The sequence below is a fragment of the Mytilus trossulus genome, chromosome 7, assembly GCF_036588685.1.
Source record: "Mytilus trossulus isolate FHL-02 chromosome 7, PNRI_Mtr1.1.1.hap1, whole genome shotgun sequence".
NCBI lineage: Eukaryota > Metazoa > Mollusca > Bivalvia > Mytilida > Mytilidae > Mytilus > Mytilus trossulus.
This window is the reverse complement of record NC_086379.1, coordinates 76,209,534-76,223,458: the sequence shown is the minus strand read 5'-3', so window position 1 is coordinate 76,223,458 and position 13,925 is coordinate 76,209,534. Positions and strand designations below refer to the sequence as shown.

At 32.4% G+C, this 13,925-nt stretch overlaps 1 protein-coding gene across 1 annotated transcript in view; it reads left to right on the top strand.

The window, feature by feature from the left end:
* Positions 1–13,925, top strand: part of LOC134725834 (enoyl-CoA delta isomerase 1, mitochondrial-like) — a 40,503-nt gene that overhangs the window by 11,578 nt on the left and 15,000 nt on the right. Inside the window, exons 2-6 of the mRNA XM_063590050.1 lie at positions 5,923–6,024; positions 6,959–7,086; positions 11,698–11,844; positions 12,687–12,782; positions 13,297–13,316. Of these exons, the coding sequence (XP_063446120.1) occupies positions 5,923–6,024; positions 6,959–7,086; positions 11,698–11,844; positions 12,687–12,782; positions 13,297–13,316 (493 nt within the window). The remainder of the gene's footprint in view (positions 1–5,922; positions 6,025–6,958; positions 7,087–11,697; positions 11,845–12,686; positions 12,783–13,296; positions 13,317–13,925) is intronic.

Here is a 13,925-nt window from a genome sequence, read left to right as displayed (position 1 = left end):
TTTTTATTTTTTAATTTCTTTTTTTATATGTTCAAAGTGTGACTAGAAATAAAATAAAATTATATGACAAATAGGTTTTTGCACTGATATATACAACAATATAAATATAAATTTGTTTATTACATTAAATTGTCTTTGGTATTGATTTTAATATAATTGGTAAATACTAGTATATATGCAAGGGCTTAAAATATTGATTTTTCTGAATTTAAAGAATAGAGTTACCTCCCATAGACCATATACAAGGTAATATCATTTGAACTTTATATTGTGAATATTGAGGTTTTCAGGTTTACAACAAAATAAGAAAGATTTATATGCTCAAATGTCAAATTGTTATAAAAATTTATCTATATCCTCATGGAATGTTCATGGCCTTGGAGACAAACTTGAAGATGAATTGTTTATTGAGAATTTAAAAGGTGACATAAACATACTTTTAGAAACCTGGAAGGGAGAATCTAAAGAATTTAAATTGGAAGGCCATTGTATTATTTCTAAGTCCCGTAAAAAAAGAAAAAAACAAGAAGGTATAGTGGGGGCATTATTGTTACTATAAAAAAGCCATACTTTAAAGGCATTACATATTTAAAAGAAGCAACAACCTCACCAAATAGACTATGGCTTAAGTTGAATAAGAACTTTTTTGGATTTGTACATGATATTTATCTGTGCGCTCTTTATATACCCCCCTTTTCATCATCTCACTATGATAATGACTTAGATTTTTTAGAAAATGAGATATCATCTTTCTCCATGAATGGACAGATTGTATTAATTGGAGATCTAAATGCTCGAACTGGCCAAAGAGCTGACTATATTGTAAATGATTCTGATCACATCAATAATTTTGATGGTTTTGATTTACTCCCTGAAAATTATATTACTGATTCAGAAATTAATAGAAACAATCAAGATACTTCTGTAAATACAGTTGGTACAAAGTTATTAGACTTGTGTTTGTCTTCAAGGCTGCGTTTACTCAATGGTCGATTTTTAGGTGACTCATTGGGATATTATACATATATGTCAAGCAGTGGATTTAGTACTGTTGATTATGCTGTTGTTAGCGAGAGTCTCCTGTCCTCAGTCAAATATTTTAAAACAAACGATTTTACTTACCTATCAGATCATGTTCAAATTACTTTATATATGAAGTGCTCTATAAATATAGATAAAGAAATTGGCCTTGAGGAAAAAGGTTGGCACTGGATTAAATCATATAAATGGACAGAAAATTCTAAACTTAAACTTATTGATGCTTTATTGACTGAAAATGTAAAGAATGAGATAATAGAGTTTGAAATGGTTAATTACGAGGAAAATCAGGTTGGTGTTGATGAGGCTACAGAAAAATTGACAAAAATTTTAGATAATATTTCAAGCCTTTCTTGTAAAGCAACTCCAAAAACTAAAAGGAGGAAGAAAAGGAAATTTAAACAATTTTGGTCAGAAAATGTTATATATGAAACCAAGCGTCAAATAAATAAAATAGGAAACAAAATAAGAAATAATCCAAATAATAATAGTTTAAAGCAAAAGTTTTTTGAGTTAAAAAAAAAACTTGAAGAAAATGGTTAAACACAAAAAGTATGAATATAAACAAAAACTTTATAATTGTTTAAGTGAATATATCAATCAAAATCCAAAGGAATATTGGAAAATTTTAAAATCTCTTAAGAATAAAACAGAAAAAGATGAAATACCAGAGGTATTAAAAGATGAAGAAGTTTTAATAAAACATTTTCAAGATCAAGGTAAACCTTCATCTATAAATAATGCTTTTATGATAGACATTGAATCACAGTTAAAGCTATTAGAAAATAATATAGACTTCAAAGCTGAAACAGATGCTCCAATATCTTGTTCAGAAGTAAATAAGGTAATCAGGGGACTAAAACTTCAAAAGTCTGCTGGACCAGATAGAATTATAAATGAAATAATTAAAACCTCAAATCAAGTAATAATTAAGTCAATTGTTAAAATATTTAATTTAATTCTAAAAACGGGTATTTACCCAAAATCATGAAAGGACTCATATATAATTGCACTTCATAAGAAGGGAGACAAATCTGATCCCAATAATTACAGAGGTATATCTTTAATCAGTAATCTTCCTAAAATATTCAATGCTGTACTCAATAATAGATTAATCACAGTTGTGGATAAACAGCTGAATAACTGTCAATTTGGCTTCAGAGAAAACCACAGAACTGCTGACAGTATTTTCATATTAAAATCTTTAATTAATAAATATATACACAAAAATAACAAAAAAATATATGCATGCTTCATTGACTTAAGAAAGGCATTTGACTCTGCATGGAGGACAGCCCTTCTGTATAAATTATACAAAATGGGAGTAGGAAAGTCTTTTTACAGAGTAATAAAACAACAATATTTAAATACAAAATCCTCTTTAAAACATAAAGATCACATTTCTGACTATTTTGACATTACTAGAGGTGTGAAACAAGGGGATTCATTAAGTCCTACTTTGTTCAATATTTTTATAAATGATATCACTAAAGGTTTGGAAGATGACAACTCAAGTCCACTGGAGCTTATAAATAGTAAACTAGGCTCCCTCCTGTTTGCTGATGATCTGCTTTTACTATCAGAATCTAAGGAGGGTCTCCAAAATAGTCTAAATAAAGTTTCCATGTTTTGTGAAAACTGGCAGCTTTCTCTAAACATAAATAAAACAAAAAGTATGGTCTTTTCAACAACAAAGCAAAAGCCTGAAACATCTATACTTGTATATAAAAACAAAAAAATAGAGAATGTTTCAGAATATCCTTACTTGGGTCTGCTGATTAAATCAAATGGTAATCTTAGTCATAGTACAGCTGAATTAACAAAAAAGGCAAAAAAGGTTTTGTTCTCTATTAAAACATATACTAATTCTCTTGGCAGCCTTCCTATCAGAGTGTCAAATAACTTATTTGACACCTTAGTGAGACCTATATTGACTTATAATTCTGAAATAACATATTTGGACTCATATATAACATATTTCAAAGCTAAAAAAAGAGCTTTGGTTTCTGGAAAAATTGTGGACCCATTTAATTTTATTGACAAGACTCCAATAGAAAACTTGCATCTTGGGTATTGCAAGTTTACCCTTGGCACTAACAAGAGTGCCTCAAATTTTGGTACAAGGAACGAATTGGGAAGACTGCCTATTGAATGTCATATAAAAACCCAAACTATTATGTATTTAGCAAGGCTTTTCACCTCAAATTTGAATCCCTTATTACATGAATCTTTTCAATTAACTAAAACTTTGGATTCTAGTGGCACCTATTCATGGTTCACTTTTGCAAAAGATATTCTTTCTGAATCTAACATTGATATAGATAGACTAAAAACCTGTGATAATTTAAAACAATTAAAAAATATTAAAAGCTATATTAAACCCCAAATAAACTCATACTACAACAACCTGTTGATAAATAAGTTAACATCTATTGATGATAAAAGTAAATTAAATTTTTATAAAGCACTTGAGCCAAATCTATTGATCAAACCTTACCTCTCTAACCCAAACTTTGAATTTAGAAAATTAATTACAAAACTTAGAATCAGTGACCATTCATTATTAATTGAAAAAGGGAGGCATTTTAAAATTCCTCGCGAAGAGAGACTTTGCAAAAAATGTAAAGTACTAGATGATGAGAAACATTTCCTAATAAATTGTTCTCATAATTCAATTATTAGATTAACATATTTTGATTGCATTAATAGAGAAAGTAATTTATTTGCTAATCTCACTGACAATGACAAAGTTATATATATACTTAACCCATCAACACCAACACAAGTGAATAAACTAGGATCCTTTATAAAAAAGTCAATGGAACTGAGGACAGGGGACCCTTTAATATTTACCTGAATTTGTGTATATATATTGAGTTACTTAGTTATTGTCTTTATTTGTTTTTGTTGTTGTTATATGTCACAAACTGTAAAGTTTATATGGCAATAAAACTTTGAATTGAATTGAATTGAATTATCTTATCTTCAATGAAATCCCAATAATGGTCAGCGCCTATCAATAAATTAACGGAGAAAACGTCATGTCCTGAAAGCGGATGTGCCAATTTTAATCCGCGCAAGTATGGTAAGTTAGTTGTCTCGGTAGTATGTATCCGTACCGGTGAAGCTATTTCAGGAAGATGTTTTCGTCCACATTGTTTACAAGTTCCTTTAGACTTACAATCTGTAACTCGGTGGTTGCCAAGACAATTAAAACAAGCCTTCTTTTGTTTAAGGATTTCTAGACGGGCTTTTTGGTCAACAATTTTCATGCATGTATTAGGGCTATGAGACTCACCGCAATAAATACATGGTTTCCGCGTGTAAACGGCTACCTCACTTCTCTGCGGCTTTCTGTTATTGTTATTGTTGTAATTTTTTGTGTCAGTTTTAGCAAGGTATACTGTGCTATGCAATGTTTCATCTGATTCTAAATTAACTCTTTGTCCGGCTTCTAATATACTTATCTCATTGAATAAGTGTTGTCTGAGTTCATCAAGCGACCACTGTTTTAAACCATGTTCACGGGTAATATTCTCCTTAATTCTACTTGGTAATTTGTTGAGCATAATAGGTATAAGTAATGCACCATATGATTCCTGACTTTGACCTAGTGATTCTAGTCCTCTTATGAGCGTTTCTGACTTGTCATAAAATCTGCGGCATGACTGTACTGTACTATCGGGTGCGGGTAGAGCTAACAAAGTCTGCATGTACGTGTGCGTGATTTTTTGAGTCTGTCCAAATCGCTGGTGTAATAAATCTATTGCTTTACTGTAGTTTAAATTTGTAAGCGTAAAACCGGAAACTGTAGTTAAAGCCTCGTTTTGGAGTAGTGTTTTCAAATAGTTGAATTTCTGGGCGTCTGTTAATGAGGGATTACTATGAATTGCTGTGTCGTAAGATTCCCAGAATGCTTGCCAATTAAGAATGTTGCCGTCGAATTTAGATAGTTCTAACTTTGGTAATTTGTGAAATTGGTTGTTGCTGTTTGACATATGAGGAGCGTACATTAGTTGCGAATTGAACGATGCTGTTTGGTTTCTATTGACATCAAAACTCTGAGCTAAGGGGTTAAGTGAACTATCTGTTACTGGGAGTGAATAGCTACGGGCGGTTGGTTCTAGAAATTTACGCATTTTGCGTATTTTTGTCTCTAAAGTTATAGAATACTCATCTGAATCAGAAATTTCCACTTCAAGTTCCTCTTCCGATAATTCACTAATAATTTGATTGTTTAAGTCTGACAAAAATCTTTGCTTATCAATGATCAAATCCAAAATGGTTGAAACTTCATCTCTGTCAAATTCTTCTTTAGATGTCACATCGTCAAATCTCGGCAAAAGCCTTGTTAGAGCGCTCCTGTGTCCCGATCGTGAATGTTCGTTATGAAGTGCTGACCAAGTGTTGTTACTTTGTAGCCGATCCATCATCCAATATGGCCGCAAGTGGTGGACTTAGTTTAACATATATATAGGACCCTATGGGGAATACATACAAATTACTTCTTTTTATAGTGAACCACTGAAAGGAATGAAAAAAACCAAAGCATTAATATTTCTCATTAGATGCTGACCAAGTGTTGTTTAGTTCAACATAGGACCCTATGGGAAATGCATACAAAAGTCTTCTTTTAGAGAACCACAGAATGGAATGAAACCCAACATAGCATAAATGTTCCTTATGAGGTACTGACCAAGTTTTGTAACTTTGTAGCCAAATTTTATCTTTTTTTATATGATTTCAAAAACCCAAGTAGGGTCAGGTGAGCGATACAGGCTCTTGAGAGCCTCTTAGTTAAAAGTCTGCTCTCTTTATGTTTTCACTTTTTTTCCCTCATTTTTATTATCATATATTGAAAAACCTGCAATTTGAATGTTTTAGCCTCATCAATATTGAGAAGATTCCTACCCAGGAAGACAACATGGATGTATGGGCAAAGGATGATGTCTTCAACAATAGATGTTTCTGTAGATGAACAGACAGGTATATAATATTAACGTTTCTTTAAAGAGAGCAAACATGAAATTTTAAACAAATAGCAAAGGAGGCTCGATGGAATTTATAAAGTCAAGCACTATGATTGATTGATTTTTGGGGATCGAACTCACAACCTCAGTGTTGACTTGCTAGTGATTACAGTAGTAACTACTTAGACCACTCTGCAATCGACGAGGCCCCTTAATAATATTGTTTTTTCTAGTTTTGAGGAAAATTTAGGATTTACTCTGAAATTCCTTCATATAAACAAAAAATCAGTTATTCAATTTTCTGTAGAATCTATAATATCTTTCGCACACATTTTAAAGAAATATTCATTAATGGAATAATTGTCCAATATTTACTATTATAAACTAAAGTATGTGCTGAAATTAAAAAAAAAACTTATTGGTGTGTATATTAAGGATGTCAATCTATATTACTAACATTTTCAGTGTTATTATACCCCCGCTTTAAAAAGGGGGGTATACTGTTTTACCTCTGTCTGTCCTTCCGTCAGTCCGTCAGTCAGTCCATCCGTCCCATGAATATTTTTCTTCGCATTTTTCTCAGAAACTACAATACAAGGATTTCTGAAATTTGGTTTCAGGGGTTATCTAAGTCAGCTATACCGTGTGATGCGTTTTCAGATTGATCACTTGACAACTTCCTGTTTACCGAACACTTGTATGATTTACACATGATAGCCAAGTTGAAAATTTTCGTCACATTTTTCTCAGGAACTACAATACAAGGATTTCTGAAATTTGGTTTCAGGATTTATACAAGTCAGCTATACTGTGTGATGCGTTTTCAGATTCATCACTCGACAACTTCCTGTTTACCGAACACTTGCATATTTTTACAATATTAATATTATCCACTTGCGGCGGGAGTATCACTAGTGAGCAGTAGCTCGCAGTTTCACTTGTTATTCCAGGTATAGCTTTAATGAGGATGAAAAGAAAACCAGTGAACAGCTTGAATCTTGAGTTCCTTCAGGATATCAGAAATACCATAGTCACATTAGAACAAAACAAGAAATGTAAAGGCTTGATATTAACTTCTGTAAGCAATGTATTTAAGATTCTTTCTCAAATACTAATATTTGTAAACAACAGTAAATAATTGTATATGATCTTTAAGATTTTAAAACATGTCATATTCTCCTACTCTTCCCATTTTGCTGATTTGATGAACCACTCCATTACAAATTAGTCTGAAAATTAAACCAAACAGCTAAGAATTAGATATATATATGACTTGTAATAAAGACAAGGAGATTGGGAATTAAATCCAATGAGACCACTATCCACCAGAAACCAACCAATGACATTGTATCCACCAGAGACCAACAAATGACATTGTATTCAACTATAGGACTCTAATCCAATGAGACAACTATCCACCAGAGACCAACCAATGACATTGTATACAACTATAGGACTCTAATCCAATGAGACAACTATCCACCAGAGACCAACCAATGACATTGTATACAACTATAGGACTCTAATCCAATGAGACAACTATCCACCAGAGACCAACCAATGACATTGTATACACCAGAGATCAACCAATGACATTGTATACAACTATAGGACTCTAATCCAATGAGACAACTATCCACCAGAGACCAACCAATGACATTGTATACAACTATAGGACTCTAATCCAATGAGACAACTATCCACCAGAGATCAACCAATGACATTGTATACAACTATAGGACTCTGAACAACCTTCATCAATTACCAAAACCTAATACAGTAAAGAAAGATATAAAGGCACTGACTGGCATGACAAATGTAAAAAAAAACAATGTTTGCTGATTATTTATATTTATTTGGAAATATAGGTAGTGGTTAAAATGTTGTGATGTCTGAGAAATATATGTATGTGTACATAGGTGTTAGTTTATTATCGAGCCTGCAAGTTTTGTTGCAGAAAGCTCGACATGGGGATAGTGATCCAGTGGAAGACCTGGATGCTTCATTCTTTGTATTTAGATGCTTCAAGTGCCTGTCAGTCACATGTCCAATGTCCTTGACCTCAGTTTCATGGTTCAGTGACTACCCATAAAAAAAGTAAAAATATTTTGTAATGTTAAATTCTCTCTTATTATAAGTAATAGGATAACAATATTTGGTATGTGTGTACCTTGCAAGGTCCTCATGCCTGTCAGACAGTTTTCACTTGACCCAGACCTCATTTTATGGATCAGTGAACAAGGTTAAGTTTTGGTGTTCAAGTCCATGTATGGAAGGACCGTAAGGTGTACATATCCAACTGACAGATGTCATCTGACCTTGACCTCATTTTCATGGTTCAGTGGTTATAGTTAAGTTTTTGTGTTTTGGTCTGTTTTTCTTATACTGTATGCAATAGTCTACTATATTTGGTGTATGGAATGATTGTATGATGAACATGTCTAGCTGACTTACCTAGTTAAGTTTTTGAGTTTTGGTCTATTTTTCTAATAATATATGCAATAGGACAAGTATATTTGGTTTATGGAAATATTTTATGATCCATATGCACAGGTTTTATATGACCTTGACCTCATTTTCATGGTTCGTTACTGAGTGTTAAGTATTTTTGTTTTTGTCTGTTTTACTTAATTTATAAGCAATAAGTCAACTATATTTGTTGTATGGAAGAATTGTTAGCTGTAAATGTCTGCCTGGCATGGTTCATCTGACTGACCTCATTTTCATGGTTCATTTATCAATTTTTAGTTTTCTTGGTTAATGTTAAGTTTATGTGACAGTTGTGATAAAGCTTTATATTTAGGACTATCAACATAATATCAATGGTTAGTAAAGAAGGCAAGACATTTCAGCATGTGCACTCTTGTTTATTTAGGGGCCAGCTGAAGGAGGTCTCCAGGTGCAGGAGTTTCTTGCTGAACTGAAGACCAATTGATTGCCTTCTGCTGTTGTCTGTTATATGGTGGGGTTGTTCTAACATGTTTAACCCCGCCACATTATTTATGTATTTGCCTGTCCCAAGTCAGGAGCCTGTAATTCAGTGGTTGTCGTTTGTTTATGTGTTACATATTTGTTTTTCATTCATTTTTTTTTACATAAATAAGGCCGTTAGTTTTCTCGTTTGAATTGTTTTACAATGTCTTATCTGGGCTTTTTAAAGCTGACCATGCAGTATGGTCTTTGCTCATTGTTAAAGGCCGTATGGTGACCTATACTTGTTTTAAAATGTCATTTTGGTCTTTTGTGGATAGTTGTCTTATTGGCAATCATACCACATCTTCTTTTTTATATTGTTGTGTCTTTTACACATTCCCCATTTCCATTCTCAACTTTATAGGTGTATATGTCAACCAATTCTGTTTACTAAGATCTTACAAAAAAAATTGGGGAAAAGATTGGTCAGTTTAGCTTGGTTTTTATACCATCACAAAAATTTAAAAAAATTGGTTGTAACATGTTGTTGTCGTCATCGTTGTCGACATTGTGGTTTGAAGACGGATGGTTTCCAGATACATGTAATAACTTTAGTATAAGAAAATAGAAATCAATTTATAACACATTGTTTATAACTACAAAAGAATGGTTGGGATTGATTCTGGGGGTTATGGTCCCAAAGGTTTAGGAATTAGGGGCCAAAGAAAGAGGCCCAAATAAGCATTGTGTAGTTTCCAGTCAATAACTTGTGTTAAAAGTGTTTAAATCTCTCTGAAATTATTCCACAAGTTTCCATACTACAAAGGGAGGGTTAGGATTAGCTTTGGGGGGAAAAGGGGGGGGGGGGTGTTATGGCTCAAACTGTTTAGGAATTAGGGGTAAAAAGGGGGGAAACAAGGGTTTTTCTGGTTAAAGAACAATTTAGACAATTTAAAAGCAGTGTCAGAGAGGTAATCCAATACCATTTAAAGAATACTGTTATACAAAAAAATAAAATCACAATATATTACAAAATATATGTTTGATTACCTTCCTTACACTGCTTGAAAATGATGTATAAAGAAATGATGATTGTCTTGAGATGATTAGCTGTACATTTATTTATAAGTTATTATTACTTGATATTAATTTTAACCATGACTGTATGTCATTTTATATTTTAATATTTTGTGATGTATTTAAATGAGTAGTTATTGTGCAAAGTCCATTAGAAATTTGAATTGAGATTATTTTTGGAATAAGGGGGAGGTCAATTTTTCTTATTTCAGATTTCAGAAACTGAAAAGAAAATTTCTTTCAAATATTTTTTTTTAGGGGATTAATATTCAACAGCATTATGTATTGCTCAAAAGCAAAAAAAAAATAAAGTTCATTAGACCATACAGAAACCTATGCTGTGTCAACTATTTAATCACAATCCAAATTCAGGGCTGTATCAAGCTTGAATGTTGTGTCCATACTTGCCCCAACTGTTAAGGGTTTCAACCTCTGTGGTAGTATAAAGCTGCACCCTGTGGAGCATCTTTTTTTTTCTTAGCAAAATGTATATCTTTAGATTTTGAAAACAAGTTTGATTATCAAAAATAAACTAAAAGATTATGTGTATGACTATGATTTATAGTGTAATAGTTGACAGTGCAAAAACCTAAGGTATTATTTTTGTACACTAAAACATTTTGATTTGTAAACAATATCCTTAACACTTGTAATCTTAATTTCATTTTGGTGTGCAAGTAATGAAAGTATCCATAGTTTAAAGAGGTACAAGAGGCTGTCACAACGACAGCAAACAGGATTTATTAGCATTTATTTGTGTCCTGGCAATATCACAAGAACCATTACTGATGATTGGTGAAAGTGAAAATTGTCAATATCAAATTTGACCTCTATTTTGTCATCAGTATCAACATATAAAAATTTGAAAAGCTTAGATTGAATGGTTTGTGAGTAAATGCAACAACGTGAATGGAAACACCATTTTACGATCTTTCAAGAACCATAACTCCTGAACGGTAAAAGTCAAAATCGTCATTATTGAACTTGACATTTATTTTGTCATCAGTAACAACATATTAAAATTTGAAAAGCTTTGGTTGAATGGTTCATGAGAAAATGCATGGACACGACTGGAAACACCATTTTTCAATCTTTCAAGAACCATAACTCCTGAACGGTAAAAGTCAAAATCGTCATTATTGAACTTGACCTCTATTTTGTCACCAGTAACAACATATTAAAATTTGGGAAGCTTTGGTAGAACAGTTCATGCGTAAATGCACGGACACGACTGGAAACGCCATTTTTCAATCTTTCAAGAACCATAACTCCTGAACGGTAAAAGTCAAAATCGTCATTATTGAACTTGACCTCCATTTTGACACCAGTAACAACATATTAAAATTTGGGAAGCTTTGGTTGAATGGTTCATGAGAAAATGCATGTACACGACTGGAAACGCCATTTTTCAATCTTTCAAGAACCATAACTCCTGAACGGTAAAAGTCAGAATGGCCATTATTGAACTTGACCTTCATTTAGTTGTCACTAACAACATAATAAAATTTTAAAAGCTTTGGTTGAACGGTTCCTGAGTTAATGCACGGACAACATTTGAGTGCCGCCCGCCCTGCCGCCCGCCGAGCATTCCCAATTTAATAACCGACATTTTTGTCACAAAAATCCGGTTAAAAATCACTATAGAAGAATGCAAAATATTGAGATGTGAATATCATAAAGTTGTCATCTTTGTCTGCAGGATGTACCAAAAATCTTTTCTGCTGGCATTGATATATTGGAGATGTACCAACCTAATGAGGAAAGACTAAATAGTTTCTGGAGGGCATTACAAGACATGTGGTTACAGCTTTACATGACACCACTGGCAACAATTGCAGCCATAAATGTAAGTCATAGTGTGTTAAGGAATGTAAATAAAAGGATAAATTGGGTAAAGGGTAAATAAAACAGGAACCCAGTGAAATGAACAGAAATAAATGCTTACTTTAAAATCATAATGCAGTAATAAATAATTTGATCTCGAGAGCTTATGGGTGTATTGTAAAGTAAAATAAATAAAATAATTAAAATACACTGCAAGAGTTATCTGGGTTAGTGACTCAGAAATAGAGTCAGGCCGTAACCGAGAGTACAGCGGCTCTTCAAGACAACTTAACAAAACATCATTAAATAAACCAACTACAATGCAAGAGATATCTGGGTCAGTGACTCAGAAATTGAGTCAGGTTGTAACCGGCTGTACAGAAGCTTTTCAAGACGAATTAACAAAACAAAATTAAATAGACCGACTTCACTGCAAAAGATATCCAGGTCAGTGACTCAGAAATGGAGTCAGGTTGTAACTGGCTGTACAGTGGCTCTTCAAGACGAATTAAAAAAAACATCATAAAATAGAGTTATTCCAGCCAGTTTGGATTTTTTTGTTCCAAATTTGCGTTACCCAAATTACTTTTGGTCCTTTTATAAATTCAAAAGTCAAATCTAAGACTTAAAAAAATGACTGTGCAAGGGCTGTATAGCGAGTCTAGGTCCTTAACACTTCCATTTGTTGTTGGGTGCATTTTTATATGTGAATGAAATCAAAATCAAACTTTTGTATTTGGTTACAAGACAAAGAACATTTACAAAAAATCTTTCAAAAATAGATGCAAGGATGAATAGTTAAATGGATGTTTGATATACTAATTTTATAGTGAGTGTTATATATGAAATGTTATCTTTTTTTAGGGACACAGTCCAGCAGGTGGATGCTTGATATCTATATCATGTGATTACAGAATAATGGCTCCTAATTACACCATTGGCCTAAATGAGACTTTATTGGTAAGATATCTGTATGTTTATGATTAAATTGTTACAGCTATAATTGAAGTACTTACCGGTATCATTTGTTTGTTTTTGTTTAAATCAACTTGCTTTGATCCTGCAAGTCAGTTTAACAGCCATTCTTCAATGGCTTGTATGGCTCTGCAAACTTTTCCAAAATTTAAATTTAGAGAAAACAAAAAAAAACTCCCCATTAATGAATTTCTTCCTATGTGTTCATAAGTAATTGGGAAAGACAAGGAGGTGTCAACTTGCCAGATACAAAAGTAATACTTTCAAGAATAAAACAAACATGTGTACAGTTTACAAGTACAATGCAAAAAAATAGACTGGAATTTTTGTGAATATAAATTCAAATTGCTGATTGATATTTAGGATAACCTTCTGATGTGCTACCCAAATTGTAATTATTTAAAGATAAATAAAGGCTTAATTTTAAATGAAATAGAAAAATTATATTGAAAACTTTTATGTTTAACATGTTTTTGAACATATTTTTTTTACATTTCAGGGTATAGTGGCTCCATTTTGGTAAGTACACAAAGTCATAAAAGTATTTTTAGCCCAACCTACCGAATTTTCAGTTCACTGAAAATAGAAAATGAAAGTGCAAGTTTCAGGTTAAAGTTTTTGGTCAAGGTATTCCAATCAACTTGAAACTTATTACACATGTTCCTTATCATATATAATCTTTCTAATTTTAATGCCAAATTACATTTTTATCCCACTTTCGGCTGGCCCGAAAAAATTTTTTGGGGCGAGTGTAAAAATTACTTCACAGGCCCAAAATGCGTATTGGTAGCCCAATTATTTTACTCAAATTTTTTTACGTGTTGAGCCATAAAAAATGACAAAAAAAGCAATATAAATACGGTAGATGTTCTCAATTCCTCAAACCTTCCTGATACATAACCCTAAAAAAATCATTCCCGTAGTCAGTGCCTAATCAAGGATTTTGGAAAGGAAGAAGTGACTTCAAGTCTCATTCCATGAAAGAGTACCATTGCCATTTCGGTTGCATAGTGATTTCGTGTCATCACTGATGAAATATTGCCTGAGAATATTGCCGTTGCGTTTAAAATTAAAAAAGTTTCTGCAAATTGATCTAAAAATAGCACGGGGAATTTCCGCGATATGATA